Source organism: Zea mays, chromosome 9 (assembly GCF_902167145.1).
Source record: "Zea mays cultivar B73 chromosome 9, Zm-B73-REFERENCE-NAM-5.0, whole genome shotgun sequence".
In the NCBI taxonomy this organism is placed as follows: domain Eukaryota; kingdom Viridiplantae; phylum Streptophyta; class Magnoliopsida; order Poales; family Poaceae; genus Zea; species Zea mays.
Window position 1 is genome coordinate 19,331,973 of NC_050104.1, and position 17,656 is coordinate 19,349,628.

Consider the following 17,656-nt stretch of genomic DNA (forward strand, 5'->3'; position numbering starts at 1 on the left):
CACCATAGTTGAGGAAGAAGGTTGATCTCGTTCATCTTGTTCCTGTGGCCGTACTTCTCCAATCGCCATGGTCCTTATAGCGGCCGTCGGAACATCTTCTTCATCTACATCATCACAATCAACAACTTGCTCTCTTGGAGAGCCATTAGTCTCATCAAATACAACGTCGCTAGAGACTTCAACCAAACCCGATGATTTGTTGAAGACTCTATACGCCTTTGTATTTGAGTCATAACCTAACAAAAACCCTTCTACAGCTTTGGGAGCAAATTTAGAATTTCTACCCTTCTTCACTAGAATGTAGCATTTACTCCCAAATACACGAAAGTACGATACATTGGGTTTGTTACCGGTTAGTAGCTCATACGACGTCTTCTTGAGGAGGCGATGAAGGTAGACCCTGTTGATGGCGTGGCAAGCCGTGTTCACGGCTTCCGTCCAAAAGCACTCGGGGGTCTTGAACTCTCCTAGCATCGTCCTCGCCATGTCGATGAGCGTCCTGTTCTTCCTCTCTACCACACCATTTTGCTGTGGTGTGTAGGGAGCGGAGAACTCGTGCTTGATCCCTTCTTCTTCAAGGAACTCCTCCACTTGAAGGTTCTTGAACTCGGACCCGTTGTCGCTCCTTATCTTTTTCACTTTGAGCTCAAACTCATTTTGAGCCCTCCTGAGGAAGCGCTTGAGGGTCCCTTGGGTTTCAGACTTATCCTGCAAAAAGAACACCCAAGTGAAGCGGGAAAAGTCATCAACAATAACTAGACCATACTTACTTCCCCCTATGCTTAGATAGGCGACGGGTCCGAAGAGGTCCATATGCAGCAGCTCCAGGGGTCTTGAAGTGGTCATCACATTCTTGCTATGATGCGCTCCTCCCACCTGTTTCCCTGCTTGACAAGCTGCACAAGGTCTATCTTTTTCGAAATGAACATTGGTTAGACCTATCACATGTTCTCCCTTTAGAAGCTTGTGGAGGTTCTTCATCCCCACATGTGCTAAGCGGCGATGCCACAGCCAGCCCATGCAAGTCTTAGCCAATAAGCATGCATCTAGACCGGCCTCTTCTTTTGCAAAATCAACTAAATAAAGTTTGCCGTCTAATACACCCTTAAAAGCTAGTGAACCATCACTTCTTCTAAAGACAGACACATCTACATTTGTAAACAGACAGTTATATCCCATATTGCACAATTGACTAACAGATAGTAAATTATATCCTAGACTCTCTACTAAAAATACATTAGAGATAGAATGTTCATTAGAAATTGCAATTTTACCTAACCCTTTTACCTTGCCTTGATTCCCATCACCGAATATAATTGAATCTTGGGAATCTTTATTCTTGACATAGGAGGTGAACATCTTCTTCTCCCCCGTCATATGGTTTGTGCATCCGCTATCAATAATCCAGCTTGAACCCCCGGATGCATAAACCTGCAAGGCAAATTTAGGCTTGGGTCTTAGGTACCCAACTCATGTTGGGTCCTACAAGGTTAGTGCAAATATCCTTAGGGACCCAAATGCAAGTTTTATCACCTTTGCATTTTGCCCCTAACTTCCTAGCAATTACTTTTCTATCCTTTCTACAAATTGCAAATGAAGCATTCAAAGCACAATAAATTGTAGAAGGTTCATTTGCTATTTTCCTAGGAGCATGAATAACATTCCTTCTAGGCACATGATGAATAGCATTTCTTTTAGGAACAACATTTCTCCTAGTAACATTTCTATCATACACATAAGATGAACTAGGAGCAAACATGGCATGAGAATCATAAACATATGAATCAAAAGCATCATGACTTACATTTCTAGTTTGTCTTCTATCATGATACAAAAATGCATGGTTCCTTTTAGCACTAGTAGCCATAGGGGCCTTCCCTTTCTCCTTGGCGGGAATGGGAGCCTTATGGCTTGTTAAGTTCTTGGCTTCCCTCTTGAAGCCAAGTCCATCCTTAATTGAGGGGTGTCTACCAACCGTGTAGGCATCCCTAGCAAATTTTAGTTTTTCAAAATCACTTTTGCTAATCTTAAGTTGAGCCTTAAGACTAGCCACTTCATCACTCAATTTTGAAATGGAAACTAAGTGTTCACTACAGGCATTAATATCAACATCCTTACACCTAGTGCAAATTTCAACATGTTCAACACAAGAGTTGGATTTATTTGCTTCTACTAGTTTAGCATTTAAATCATCGTTTATGCTCTTTAAGTTAGAAATAGAATCATGGCATGTTGACACTTCACAAGCAAGCATTTCATTCCTCTTAATTTCTAATGCAAGAGATTTTTGAGCCTCTACAAACTTATCATGTTCTTCATACAACAAATCCTCTTGCTTTTCTAAAAGTATATTCTTTTCATTCAAGGCATCAATTAATTCATTAATTTTGTCTATCTTAGATCTATCTAAGCCCTTGAACAAACATGAATAATCTACTTCATCCTCATCACTAGATTCGTCCTCACTTGAAGAAGCATAGGTAGAGTTGCGAGTACATACCTTCTTCTCCCTTGCCATAAGGCATGTGTGACGCTCGTTGGGGAAGAGGGTTGATTTGTTGAAGGCGGTGGCGGCGAGTCCTTCATTGTCGGAGTCGGACGAGGAGCAATCCGAGTCCCACTCTTTGCCTAGATGCGCCTCGCCCTTTGCCTTCTTATAATGCTTCTTCTTTTCCCTCTTGTTTCCCTTTTCCTGGTCACTTTCATTATCAGGACAGTTAGCAATAAAATGACCAAGCTTACCGCATTTGAAGCATGATCGCTTCCCCTTGGTCTTAGTCTTGCTCGGCTGTCCATTTCGACCCTTTAGCACCGTCTTGAAGCGCTTAATGATGAGAGCCATTTCTTCATCATTAAGCCCGGCCGCCTCAATTTGCGCCACCTTGCTTGGTAGTGCCTCCTTGCTCCTCGATGCCTTGAGAGCAATGGGTTGAGGCTCGTGGATTGGACCGTTCAACGCGTCATCGACGTACCTTGCCTCCTTGATCATCATCCGCCCGCTTACAAATTTTCCAAGAATTTCTTCGGGCGACATTTTGGTGTACCTGGGATTCTCACAAATATTATTCACCAAATGAGGATCAAGAACAGTAAAGGACCTTAGCATTAGGCGGACGACGTCGTGGTCCGTCCATCGCGTGCTTCCATAGCTCCTTATCTTGTTGACAAGGGTCTTGAGCCGGTTGTATGTTTAAGTTGGCTCCTCGCCCCTTATCATCGCGAACCGTCCAAGCTCGCCCTCCACCAACTCCATTTTGGTGAGCAAGGTAGCGTCATTTCCCTCATGAGAGATCTTGAGGGTATCCCAGATTTGCTTGGCGTTATCCAAGCCACTCACTTTATTATATTCATCCCTGCACAATGAGGCTAGAAGAACAGTAGTAGCTTGTGCATTCTTATGGATTTGCTCATTAATGAATATAGGACTATCCGAACTATTAAAGTGCATTCCACTATCTACAATCTCCCATATGCTAGGATGGAGAGAGAATAGGTGACTACGCATTTTGTGGCTCCAAAATCCGTAGTCCTCCCCATCAAAGTGTGGGGGCTTGCCGAGTGGAATAGAAAGCAAATGTGAATTTGAACTTTGCGGAATACGAGAGTAGTCAAAAGAAAAGTTAGAATTAACCGGTTTCCTTTGTTTGTCGTGGTCGTCGTCCTTTTGGGAAGAAGAGGACTCATCGCTGTCGTAGTAGACGATCTCCTTGATGCGTCTTGTCTTCTTCTTCTTCCCATCTCTTCGCTTGTGGCCCGAGCCCGAGTCATTGGACTTGTCATCCCTTGGCTCGTTGACGAAGGACTCCTTCTCCTTGTCGTTGATCACAATTCCCTTCCCCTTAGGATCCATCTCTTCGGGCGGTTAGTCCCTTTCTTGAAGAGAACGGCTCTGATACCAATTGAGAGCACCTAGAGGGGGGGGTGAATAGGTGATCCTGTAAAACTTCAAAACTTAAGCCACAAAAACTTGTTAAGAGTTAGCACAAGTATGGCCAAGTGGCTAGAGATGAGTCAAAACACAATAACCACAAGAAGGCGATCACAGAGTTGACACGGTGGTTATCCCGTGGTTCGGCCAAGTACAAAACTTGCCTACTCCACGTTGTGGCGTCCCAACGGACGAGAGTTGCACTCAACTCCTCTCAAGTGATCCAATGATCAACTTGAATACCACTGTGTTTTTCTTTCCTTTGATCTTTTCCCGTTTGCGAGGAATCTCCACAACTTGGAGTCTCTCGCCCTTACAATTGAGTTCACAAAGAAATACGGAGTAAGGTGGGAATGAGCAACGCACACAAGACTCGAAAATCAGAGCAACAACACGCACACAAGTCGCAACAAGAGCTCGCAACGCAACACAAAGAGTTCACAACTCCACAAGAGCTCTATATGCTATCACAATGAAACGAATGCGTGAGATTGATGTCTTGGTGCTTAGAAGAGTTGTAGGAATGCTTGGTGTGCTCCTCCATGCGCCAAGGGGTCCCTTTTATAGCCCCAAGGCAGCTAGGAGCCGTTGGGAACAAATCTGGAAGGCCATCTTTGCCTTCTGTCTCGTGGCGCACCGGACAGTCCGGTGCACACCGGACACTGTCCGGTGCCCGATTTGTTTCCATAAAAAGCGAAGCCGACCGTTGCCGACCGTTGCAGATCTGGCGCACCGGACAGTCCGGTGCACACCGGACAGTCCGGTGCACACCGGACAGTCCGGTGCTTCCTTCCGACCGTTGGCTCGGCCACGTGTCGCGCGCCGATCGCGCGGCCGACCGTTGGCCCGGCCGACCGTTGGCTCACCGGACAGTCCGGTGCACACCGGACAGTCCGGTGAATTTTAGCCGAAGTCGCCGGAGAAAAACCCGAGAGCGGCTGGTTTGCGCTGCGCTGGTCTGGCGCACCGGACACTGTCCGGTGCACACCGGACAGTCCGGTGCCCCAGCCCGAAACAGCCTTTGGCTGTACACAGCCACTCTCCACTTCTTTTCTTTTCTTCTTTCTCCTGTTTCTAACACTTAGACAAGATGTTAGTACACAAAACTAATGTACTAAGGCTTAGAAACATACCTTTACTTGTGATTTACACTTTGTTCATCCATGAGCATATTTTCACATTTAAGCCCTTGTGTTTGCACTCAATCACCAAAATACTTAGAAATGGCCCAAGGGCACATTTCCCTTTCAGATTCGTGCAGGACGCACGAGAAACTGCGAACAATGATGTACAGGTTCGGGCCGCTTAGAGATGCGTAACACCCTACGTCCTGGCGGGAGTGTTTTATGTGGCGGATTACAAGAGAATTCTCTAGTGCAAGGGACGTAGAGAGCTTGGGTAGATGGCTGGGTAATGAGATCGATCGTTCTGAAGGGGTGCCCCCCTAGGCCTTATATATTCGACCGTGGGGCAATACATGCAGATATGATAACAATGTGCACCTAATAAATAGTGAACTGATTGAGTCTATCTTCATATAGTTCCGCCGACTCATCCTCGCTTGGTTCCGTTGTACGGGGTTCCAGCGCGGGAAGGTCAGGTCTCTGTTGTGATTACTCGCTCGAAGTCATTGGGTCGTCTGGGCTCGCATCGATCCAGCCTTGTGTCAATCTGCTTCATTGGTCATTCCTCCCCAGGCCCACGAAGGGATGACCTTACGATTTATTGGGCCCTTGGGCCTTTCGTGAGGTCTTTTATCCTTCCAGTGGACCCGGGGGATATCTGTCCCCCACAGTAGATACCAACCCAAATAATGAGAGATCACGATTAATAAATAAACCACAATGCGATGCAAATGGCCAATTAAATTTAATTCCATAAGTTACTCATGTGAGGGTCCGAGCCGCTCATGACCGTGAGCATGACTGATATATTAGCTTTACACTCTGCAGAGGTTGCACATCTTTACCCACAAGTCATGTTACCCATCTGCCACGGGTTGTACGGGCCCCATACACCTATACCAAGGAAGTGAGGCAGGGTAACACTACGAGGCCTTTACAAAGTTCTACTAGCTTCAGAAAACCCACTACGGTTTCTAAGGAGCGCAATATAGGAATCCCCGTCTGAAAAGTCAGCTCAGCAAAATCAACCCAAGAACCTCGCTATACCGACAACTCCCCTACCACCCTTGCTCCTTTCGGGTAAGGTAGTACTCCACTAGCTTTCCTAATTAGTTAGCAAAGGGCGTCTCATACCACCCTTGTGGTAGCACTATTTTCCCGTGTGGTTCTCCATGTTCCAATTAACATAATGATCTTGTCATGAACAATAAATAACTCATTTATAATAAAAGCATGATCATGAATAATGTGTATATTAACATCCAAAACCGCATAAAGCAATAACAAATGTTACCCAAAAGTTCAGTGGTAAACAAGGTATAAAGATAACAAACTAGGGTAGCCTATTGGGTCCCAACAAAATTTACCTATGCAGATCATAATTATTAACATAAACATTATTAGATAAATAGAAATGATCAAGGACAAAACTTACCTTCAACAAGCTCCTGCTCAACACTTTCCACCTGCTGAGCACCTAGGTCCTCAGTTGCCTGTCCGTCTACTAGCAACAATACAAACAAACATGGTACATGAGAAATTAACATCACACCAAACATGAGAACACATTGAATATTAATATTCTACGCATCGTAATGAGATCGTAGGTTCAAAAATCACTAAATTTGAAGTTACGGTTAAAGAGTTATGATTTTCCGAAGTTTTAAGTTGGGCGGATGAGTTGGGCCGCCCAATAGTTTTGGCCCAGCGCGAAGCTTTGTTCTTTTTTATTTTCTGTTTTACATTTTCATTCTAATTTGAAACATGAATTTAAATTTAACCCGGATTCCTTGTGCAAATTAAATGTATCACAAAAAATAATCAGCATGGTGTGTATAGATTATTTATTTCTATTTACTTGGTATATGATCTTTCATATGCACAAATAAAGAAAGAGCACTTTTATATAAGAATATTAACCTCCCTCCTTTATTATATAAAAGTTAGGTATTACATCAGGACCAGTTTAGCAACGCGCACGGGAAAGGGAAAGCGCGTCAGCGGTCAGCCCAACCCACGCTGAGGAGGGCCTGGTTCGCGGCCCGGATCGGGCACGCGCGGCCCAATTTCTGAGTTGCTTCGTCGGCTCGTCGCGAAGACGCGAACCCCCTCTCCTCGCCTCCCAAACACGCATCCGACTCCGTCTCCAGCAACCCCATTCGGCTCCTCCCTCCGTCTCCAGCAGTTCTCCATCCAAACAAACCGCGTGATCCGTCTGACCGCTCGCTCGCTCTCGCCGGGGGTCCGGAGCTCCCCACCTCCAGCGACCCAGTCCATCCGCGCGTGCAGCGCCGCGGCGCCGATGGAGTACGACTTCCGCGGCGGCCGCTCGAGCTCGGGCCCGGGCCCCTACGGCGCGCCTCCGGGGGGCGCGCCCGGGGGAGGCTCCTCGCTCTACCCGCGCGTCGGGCAGCCCTCCCACGGCGGGGGCGGGGCCTCCACGGCGTCTCCGCGGGCCGCGCCGTACCACCACGGCTCCGGGTCCGGATCCGGCTCCGGGTCCTCGGCTCCCGTCGTAACGCCGTTGGCTCCAACCTCCTTCTCCTCGTCCTCGTCCTCGTCCTCGAGTAATTCTCCCCTCTTTACCGCTCGGTACTGATGTGGTATCATAATATCCTCTTCGCTATGTTCTCGATCGATTGTAGCATGGTGAATCGACTGTCGGCTTAGTTGGATGGTTTTTTTTCTGGCTGTTAGGTCAGCAGATCTCTTTTTGGTTAGGGTTCTAATTACTGGGGTCACAATGAGGAAACTTACTAAATCTGGTAACTGTGTGCAAGTGGACGCAAACTGTCTGCAAGTGGGGTAACATTTACACTGGCTAATCGAAATAATACTTGACTTAGTGGACTCAAACTGTGTTACTCTTCTAGGGCATGTTGTGCAGTAGAAACGACAGGAGTTCGAATGATACAAGCTACCCGTTTCACCTTGAATGTCTTGCGACAGGGCTTGGTCGAGTGTTTTTGGTGCAACTAAAATGCGGACTAAGACATTAAATAGTTATGCAAAAATCAGATGCTTCAAGGATAGTTTTTTGTGTGTATCAGATGCAAAAATCAGATGCTTTAAATAGTTATGAAATAATAGTTATCTGTTCGCACATACTTAGCAAGGAAAGGAACGCAATGGTGTCAGATGTGAAATGCTTATGAAATGGTTGAGTAGATGTTTTTTTACCCATCCTCTCGTCAACATAATCGAAGCTGATAATACGCTAGAATTTCCTAGGCTTATGGATGTATTTTAATTCTGTAATTACCGAACACTGAAAATCAGATGGTAATGCAGTGATTGTGTTTCTATGTTTGTTTTACTCCTTCCATCATGCCAAAGACAAAAGAGACAGCAAAGTGCTTTCTAGTGTTTTCATTTTTTCTTGATTGCTTCTGTCAAGAACAGTTTGTGTTATAATAGTATTGTATTTGTATTGTGCAGAAGTGGGCATACAAGTTGCGATAAAGCCTGAATTCCGCATTACCCCACCTGTGAGTAATTTAATTTAATATTGAAGTACATCTTGTATTGTCTTGTCATGACCCACTAATCTGCTGTTAGATACGAAAGTGTTACTTCAGTGAGGTTACACTATTGCCTGGCTGTTGACAAATGTTGGTACGCAGATAATTCTTATGTCATCTTGAAAAAAATATATAAAAATTTCGAAGTGCCGATAACCAAATCCAACAGGAGATGTTTTTTGAATAGTTTATTTATTTCATATGGCTGTATGGGACAGTTTATGAAATAATGGAAGGCAAAATTGCTTTATCTGTTGTTAGTCAAGTTTAACTGCTGAGTGACCTTTCATCATCATCACCTTGATCTTATTAAGAACAATTAACAAATCTACAGGTTTATCTAATTTTCAATGGACAATAACCTTTTTCTCGCGGCCTGTTGTACATCTACCTAGTGCAGCTTATTCCATGGTGGACAGCTTGGCATGAAATTGTGTCTAAACAATACCTGGAACTAAGATATGTGCTAGTAATTCTGTTCTCTAGAAAATTTGCAGATGGTTTCTGTTAACTGTGCAGCACCTGTGCTATTTGTTGGTTGTATGTAGCCTTGGTGCTATAATTTGCAGTCAAATGAGTGGAAATTTGTGAGAATGCAATCCATACTATATGTGGATCTGTCAAAGTGACCGGCCTGTTTAGGGTTTATTATTATGTTCCTAGAAATGCATTCTACCATTAATTCCATTTGCATTTTATCGTTATTGAGATAACTCTGTTGGTTAAGTTGCATTAAGTGTGTGCTATTCAAGCTTAACTCATTCACATGTTGTATGTAGGGAATTCATTATCTTCTAATTATTGTTATCTTTTCAGCCTCAATTGCCACCAGAGATGGTAGAGATTCCTCGCAGCACCTTCAACTTTGATTTTGAGTATGAGAGAATGATTCTTGCTGAGGCAGAGAAGGAGAACCCCAACTGGACTAAATTTGTGGTAGAAAGACAGGCTGCACCTCTTGTGCCACAGCAGGCAAGATACATAGATCCTCGTCTTCCTTTCTTTCATAATTCAATCTATCATTAACCATTACATGGTTACCATTAGCTAATGTTTGTACAAGTTCCTAGAGTGGAAAAGGGGTCTTAAGTTGTTTATAGAGTTATTTTTTATCGCAATTGGCTTAATTGCAAGCTTTCCTAGCGTGACTTATACCTGCTGCTATAGTAATTTTTCCTCACACCATTTGTTAAGGTTTTCCCAGCTTTTATAGAAAGCATACTATAAGCTGTACAATGCAATCATGATGGGGCTGCCAGCTTACAAAAGAGAACAGCAATGCTCAAAACATGAGTAGCATAACCACCACCTCTTTACACACCCTAACACAGGGCTAAGGTGTTTTTAGAAGGGACGTTGCCACCCAAGTCTTCGACTTGCTCAGCCTGCCCATCCATCCTAGAGGCGTCCTTTGTTCTTGCCAGAACTTGCCATTTCTAAAAAAACAAAAACAAAGAGTTTGTATAGACCCGGTTTGACAAAGGCAGCCAGGACTCGTGGAACTCCATGTTAGATGTCACCCTACTCAACCCCAATGCTTCGTTGATGCAGTACCATGTGAAGTTCACCGAGACACCGGAAAAGAACATGGTTGACATTCACAGGTTTCTACAAAGAACAGAATTGCTGCACCTCTTCCGCTTCAGGGGCATTTTGTTTTGGGACTCATATGGTTTCTCCTCAGTCATTTTTTTGTTGATGTCTGGTTTGCTTTATAATGTGCATTAGTTGAAAGACTAGACAATAGACATAGTTCTGAACTTGATTATTGAAGCACCAATAGATCAATACTGCAAATGGCATATCTGAACCTGTTGAAAGACTTGATTTTCTCTTCTCTAAAGGGCTTTTGACCACTTAGTGTGATTTGAATAGTCCAACCTAGCGATCCATTTTAGGTTCCTCACTAACCTTCATCCATTTAACATGATGTGTGGTGCATGCCAGCCAGATGTTTGAGACAAATTCTATTGATAGAATTACTGACTTTTCCAGTTTAATTTTGCAGGCTAGACCAGCATCGTCAGGGTCAGGGGATCCAGTTGTTGACAAGTATGTCTCAATGGGGCTTGGGCGTCAAGCCGTCTCATTTGCGGTGTTGAATTATGGAGATAATCCAACAAAGGTATGCTCTTACCCCCTGTATTTTCTTTAATACTGCTCAGCTCCACCTAATCGTGAAAGAATGGTTCTCTATCTCTAATAGCTAAAGTTTCTTCAATGCTGATAACATAACTAAATACATCCGGATTTGTGTGCAACTAAATACACCTTTTCATGTTTCATGCACTAAGGGCGCCTTAGATAGATGCCCACACAATGCTGTTTGGTAATTGCACATAAGTGGGGTGAAGTGTTTAAATAAATAATATCAAACTCACAAGTACGAACCTTGTTGTCTTGTGCCCAGGTGAAAGAGTTCGTGAAATCCTACAGCATCCTCCACGAGATGGGCTTCACATCGCCAAACGTCCCCGAGCTGCTAGCCATCCACGACAACGATCCCGACAAAGTCATCCAGCGACTGCTATCCTCGCCATCCTGATCCTAGAAGAACAAGACGCCTCGCATTTGTGTGCCGCATCCATGTACAGCCCTGCCCCTACGCTGGCAACCATCACAGATGATGTATACGCGTTGCCTGCCGTTAGTTCTGTGAACCGAGTAACACGCTTTGTATGTTGTACTTGTATACCGTCACCCGTTTGGTGTTTTTCCTTAAAAAATGTTTTCGCGTCGTTTTATTCACGTTTGAATTTTTTGTGAGCCTATACAGTACAACATGATTGGGTTAGTGATGATTCTCGTCGAGAAACGGGGCGTACTTGCTTTGCTTGACTAGTTCATCTTTTTTTCTTCAGTTTCCTTGCACCGCCGAGCGTCGGCGTTGGCTGTCACGGATTGTCCTGTGTTTGGTCAGAGGATACAAGGCTATAGCAGCAGCGTCCGAAATCTGAATTGATCGAAGTGTCCAACAAAGTCCAAAACATCTGTCGGTCGTTGGACTCCACTCCACAGTTCACATCACCAGTGTAACTGAGAATTCTCCAACAGGCTGGACAGCAAAGCATGAGCAAATACTAGTAGACGTACTAGTCTACAAGCATCTCCAGCCAGTAACGGCGCTACCGCTTTGTCATGGCGTCGCGGCGGCGGCTGCTGCCGTTCTCTCCTTCCCCGTGCAGCCAAGCTCCAGCCGCTCAACGCGAGCAAATCCCAAAGATAGTTTTCATCACTACCAAGGAAGTGACAAATTTCCAGCTCAACAGCAGGAACTGGTGCCGCTGCCGCCTATAAGTGTGCCATGTCGCCACCGCTCTCTACCTCTACACACCGACACGCATGCAGATCGGTTGCCGGGGCACGATGAGGACCGCGTGGCCGCTGCTCCTCGTGGCGACGGCGCTGCTTTCGACTTCGGCAGCGAGGGCCAGGAGGACCTGCAGGTTCCCTGCCGTCTTCAACTTCGGCGACTCCAACTCCGACACCGGCGGCTTCTGGGCCGCCTTCCCGGCGCAGCAGGGCCCGTTCGGCATGACGTACTTCGGCAGGCCGGCCGGCCGCGCCTCCGACGGCCGCCTCGTCATCGACTTCATAGGCACGTACACGTACCTATCCCCACGCATCGCGTGCTTCATATCCACCGCTTCTGTTTCTAATGAAAAGCCCGCGTGTGTTGTCTTGTCTGAGCGACAGCGCAAGCGATGGGGCTGCCGCTGCTGAGCCCCTACCTGCAGTCCATAGGGTCGGACTACCGGCACGGCGCCAACTTCGCGACGCTGGCGTCGACGGCGCTGCTGCCCAACACGTCGGTGTTCGTCACCGGGACCAGCCCCTTCTCCCTCGGCATCCAGCTCAACCAGATGAAGGAGTTCAGGAACAGAGTGCTCGCCTCCAAAGGAAACAACGGTACGCCACTTGCCACCACAGTACTGAAACCCCTATCTCTTTCAGTCAAGGCGCTGAGGATACAGAGCGTCATAGGCGTAGCATTACCATAGTCAGCTTTGGCAATCAACTTAGCAGTGAATATTTTCTTGCTGAAATGCTTGGTTGGTTGATTGGTTGGTTTGCATTGCAGGCCAACTCCCTGGCTCGGAAATCTTGGGCGACGCTCTGTACACAATCGACATCGGGCAGAACGACTTCACCTCGAACCTTGGATCCCTCGGGGTCGAAAGCGTCAAGCGAAGCCTACCTTCAGTCGTCAGCCAGATCTCCTGGACGATACAGGTACGCAGTAGAAGTACTAGAACCGTCTGCAACTTTCAAGCTGGAATCATCATCGAACCGATCAACACAAGCCGAGGGAGATCCAGTCGATTTCTCATGGTCGTCCGTGTGTGTCCGGTCCGGTAGGACTTGTACAGCAGCATCGGAGCTCGCAGCTTCATGGTGTTCAACATGGTGCCCGTAGGATGCTACCCGGCATTCCTCGCGGGGCTTCCTCGTGACAGCAAGGACCTGGACGAGTTCGGGTGCGTGAAAAGCTACAACGGCGGGGTCACGTACTACAACCAGCTGCTGAACGACAGCCTAGCCGAGGTGAGGAAGACGCTGCAGGATGCGTCGGTCGTGTACGTCGACAAGCATGCTGTGACGCTCGAACTGTTCCAGCACCCAACCGCTCACGGTGAGCTCTCCTATCTAGATACTGTGTCACTGTGAATGGTTCGTATATACATCAAATAGAAAGAAAGAAAAATTGTCTGATCTGGTGCTCATCATCACAGGGCTGAAGCACGGGGCTAGAGCTTGCTGCGGGTACGGCGGTGGAACCTACAATTTCGATCGAGATGTTTATTGTGGTGACAGCAAGGTAGTGAATGGAGAAGCTGCGACGGCGGGGGCTTGTGCAGACCCGCAAAACTATGTCAGCTGGGACGGGATACATGCCACTGAAGCTGCAAATAGTAGGATAGCGTATGCTGTGATCAGCGGCTCCTATTCGTACCCACCTTTCGATCTTTCAAAGCTATGTAGCCCTTAGGCATCATCAGTCGTGAAAGGGAGTACAGCATCACCATACACCGCATTTCTCTGAAACAAGCAGCCACATTTCTTTCATTGACAGCATCAACACACAGGACAAAAGCTACGAACTCAAGAACGACGCACGCCTACAACGAGTCACGACGAGAACAGAGGCTAAAGACCTACTCCCTCTGCCCTAGAAATGAAGTCGTTTGACTTTTTTAAGACAAGTTTGACTGGTTTGTTTTATTCAAAATATTTATGAAAATATAGAAAAAAAACATTTGATAGTTAAAGCACACTGTATGATAAACTAAATTAGAATGAGAATAAAAAACAATTATAATCTATATCTCTACTACTTTTAAGATGCTACTGTAGGCGTCCACATATTAATTTGGTGCACGGTTCTGCCCACCAAGCGCCCCCTCTGCTCCCCGCCATCAACGCGACGACGAGCGCCATCAACGCCGAGCCTGCGATCCGGGGCCCTAGCTGCGCGGCCGCCATCAACGCAAGAGATCCTCGATCCTCCATCTACGCTCCCCGCCATCAAAGCTCCTCGATCTCTGCTCCCCGCCGTCAACGCGGCCACCCCGCTCACCTTCCATCGACGGGGCCGCCCCGCTCACCTTCCATTGATGGGGCCGCCCCACCCACCGCCATCCCTGCTCCCCGCCATCAAACCGACGCCGATGGTGGTAGCCCGGATGGTGCGGCCGCCCCGCTCACCTTCCGTCGACGGGCGCTAAACCTAGACCCCCTTCCACCGATCTCGTGCTCACCTTCCATGTTCGCGGCCGTCCCGCTCCCCTTCCGTTCTCATTCTCACGCCCCGATCTATCGATGGAAGTGTTGATGGTCCGTGGCCGCCCACGCAATCAACGCTATGGTGGATGGCAGGATCGGCTTGAGGTCGACGCGGGATTTGGACGAGGCGCTGCTGCGTTGGGAGCACAACCAGAAACTAGCGGAAGCGTCGTCATCAGCAATTCAGCATCGGCGCCACTGCTGTCCGCCGCAGGGGTGCCCGGTACGCTCCCCGACCGCGTCCGCCTCGCCACCATCCCCAACGTCATCCCCTCCGAGAGGGTCCGCGGCGCCGACTTCTCAGGCTTCGTCGAGGCCGTGCATATCAAGATGGTGGCGCCCGTCGAGCGGCTGCTGGACCGGCTGTCCTGGAGCGGAAGCCGAACGCCATCGTGGCCGACACCTTCCTAGCTTGGGGCATTGGGGTTGGATTTGCGCGGGGGATACCAGTGTGCTCGCTGTGGACGCAACCGGCCACGTTCTTCTTGGCGCTCTGGCACCTGGACCGATGGCCGCCGGTGGATGGTCAGGCCGTCCGCCTCGCCACCATCCCCAACGTCATCCCCTCCGAGAGGGTCCGCGGCACCGACTTCGCAGGCTTCTTCGAGGCCGTGCATATCAAGATGGTGGCGCCCGTCGAGCGGCTGTTGGACTGGTTGTCCCTGGAGCAGAAGCCGGACGCCATCGTGGCCGACACCTTCCTGGCTTGGGGCATTGGGGTTGGATCTGCGCGGGGGATACCGGTGTGCTCGCTGTGGACGCAACCGGCCACGTTCTTCTTGGCGCTCTGGCACCTGGACCGATGGCCGACAGTGGATGGTCAGGATGTATGTTTCTTTGGGGAAAATACTGCTTTTGCTTGCAGCTCATGGGCAATAAAGAAATGCATGTCCTCATAAATCATGAATGGTAATTAACCACAGATTTCTTGATGTTAAACATGATGACCATGTTTTTTTCACTTCCTGTAATCTTGCTCTTTGTAGGTGGATCAAGTGCATCATGCCTTAGGGGAAGCCCCTTGGAGGCTTGGACAAGCCTCGGCGGGCGTGGCACGCTCTTCTTTGTTCATCATGGACACTGAGGCTACGCCAATGGATTCGAGAAGGTCAAGCACTGGAAACCAATGGCGAAGGTAGTGCTTGGTGTATAGTAGGGGCGAAACAAGAGCGCATTATGAATAAAGAAAATCAATAGATTATTTTCGGTTCTATTTTCTGTTATTATCGTTCGATAGTTTGTTGCATTTGATTTTAACCATGTGTGTACTTATCTGCGATAAATTAATTGTTATAGTTAACCAAATTACCCAATGTTTTCATGACTATCGTTGCCTCCTGATTACAGGACAAGCTTGCAAATAACATCACTACACAGCAGGGGAAGACGTTGAAAGATGCTTGGGGTGACGTGTTCTGGAGCCTAGGTTACTTCCCAGATTATTGAAAGCACACACTTTGTTTTCTTATCTGGATAGACAACTAGAGTAATTATCTTAAAGTTTCTGTATCGCCCAAAAGAAAATTTCAATCATCACTTTAATTCAGACCTTAGTTTTGCAACAATAGGCACATAAACTTTGCTTTCTCATATATGCTCATAATTATTTGTGTAGCTTTACATGTGGTCTCATGATTTCCATATATAGATTCCATGAGATGTCAATATTACTGATGAATTATTTATTTTAGCCCCCAATACTCTGCTCATATGCTCCAAATGTTTACCTTTTTGTGATAGAACTCTTTCTTATGTTGATCAATTATTGTACCACTTTGGTTTTGAACTCCATATCATACAGAGGTGGAGCATGCTTGTGGAATGGGAACATTGCAAATGGGCGAATATGAATCAAATGTTTCTAATGGGAACGACACCTTCAGCATTCAGGAGCCACTTGGTGTTTGCGCTGGGACATGCCCATTTAATTTTCCTGCTATGATTCCGCTATGGGTATGCCTAAACTAACCTTTTCTTCCCAGTCAGTTTGTTTGTAATAGAAGCCTTGGCACCAATGGTCATTTGAACTATGTGACAGTTATACCATTGCATTCTTACTTCAACATGACCTGTGCTGTTTTCATGAGCATAATATTCTAGACACTTTCATTATTTCTGCTGCTATTTTCCATTGAAAATTTTCAGCTAGGGAGAATATATTTGGTCACTTTGAATGATTCTTGTTTCCAATGGTCAACATATTTCTATAGCAGTTACGTGTGGCAACATTAGCATCTACAATACCAAATAAATGCACTTGACATGTGGGTGGCTTTAAATATTGTGGGCTCTTTTCTAATAACATGGCCTACACTTGCTTAGCCTGGGCAACAACAGCCTCATGGGTACATTCTCGGACATGTCAGCGCTCCCCGTGCTAAGGTTCTTCCTCGTTTTGATGCCTTACTGGTTACATTCTAGAGCATTTTCTGAGCCACACCTGTTCTTCCTAGCCGCTACCCAGAAGAACAATGTTTAAATTACAAACAAATGACAAAAATCTTTTATTGGGTATCGTTTCAACGTTGGATCAGATTCTATTAGTTGGTTTTATCTTGTATGTACTCTTGAAAAATGTTGCGGTATCATTTTGTGCTTTAGTTAGTATCGAGACACTGAAACTAAAATGCTCTTTTGTGATCCGTTTGTCATATTACAATTTATTACCATACTTGACATACCAGGTACCAGTTTGACCGTCACTGTTTATAATTGATATCCATAGCTGAAAGCCTGAAACTAAGAATATAAGAAGATAAGAACGTAGCTCCCACTGGCTCTCGAGGTCTGTTTCAGTTATGCAAGTTCTGAAGGCATAGGAAAATATTTTTTATTCGTAATTAATAGAATTACAGTTAAAAGTGCTTTTCCCACTGGCTTGTGTATGGTAGATGAGCATCTTCACTTTTGTTGGTGTTAAATGCAGCCCACTGTATAGCTGCTATTGAGGTATAGAGCTGGTATAGTTTCTATTTGGCCGATACTTGTCTTTATAATTCATGTACAGTAAGAATTGCAACCTCATAATATGACCAAATTTCTGATTTGCTCTACAAAGTTGTTGTGTCCAATTTTGAATATGTCTTACTGGCTCAGGATTCTATGTGCATGTTATTATACTTTAGAGGCTTCGATGAAACAAAATCCTAGAAGACATCTCAACCACCACACTTGTTGGCTTTTGTCCATTGCTGCAGCGACCAAGATCTTCATTTGAAATTAATACCAGGGAGCCGATGCTAGAGTTCGTGATCGCTATGTGGATCGCAGTGCACGGAATAGCCGGAGTTGCTCATATC

The 17,656-nt window shown here is 46.3% G+C and overlaps 2 protein-coding genes across 2 annotated transcripts; both read left to right on the forward strand.

Annotated features, from left to right (window-relative positions):
- Positions 1-7,243: 7,243 nt before the first annotated feature.
- Positions 7,244-11,209, forward strand: LOC100283915 (uncharacterized). The gene is made up of 5 exons (NM_001156813.2): positions 7,244-7,619; positions 8,491-8,540; positions 9,390-9,545; positions 10,582-10,698; positions 10,984-11,209. The coding sequence occupies exons 1-5, from the start codon at positions 7,355-7,357 to the stop codon at positions 11,116-11,118; spliced, it is 723 nt and encodes a 240-aa protein (NP_001150285.2). The 5' UTR covers positions 7,244-7,354; the 3' UTR covers positions 11,119-11,209.
- A 504-nt stretch (positions 11,210-11,713) lies between these two features.
- On the forward strand, positions 11,714-13,639 carry LOC100273960 (uncharacterized). Its single transcript, NM_001148347.1, has 5 exons — positions 11,714-12,171; positions 12,270-12,482; positions 12,655-12,806; positions 12,933-13,206; positions 13,307-13,639. The coding sequence occupies exons 1-5, from the start codon at positions 11,916-11,918 to the stop codon at positions 13,561-13,563; spliced, it is 1,152 nt and encodes a 383-aa protein (NP_001141819.1). The 5' UTR covers positions 11,714-11,915; the 3' UTR covers positions 13,564-13,639.
- The last annotated feature ends 4,017 nt before the right edge of the window (positions 13,640-17,656 follow it).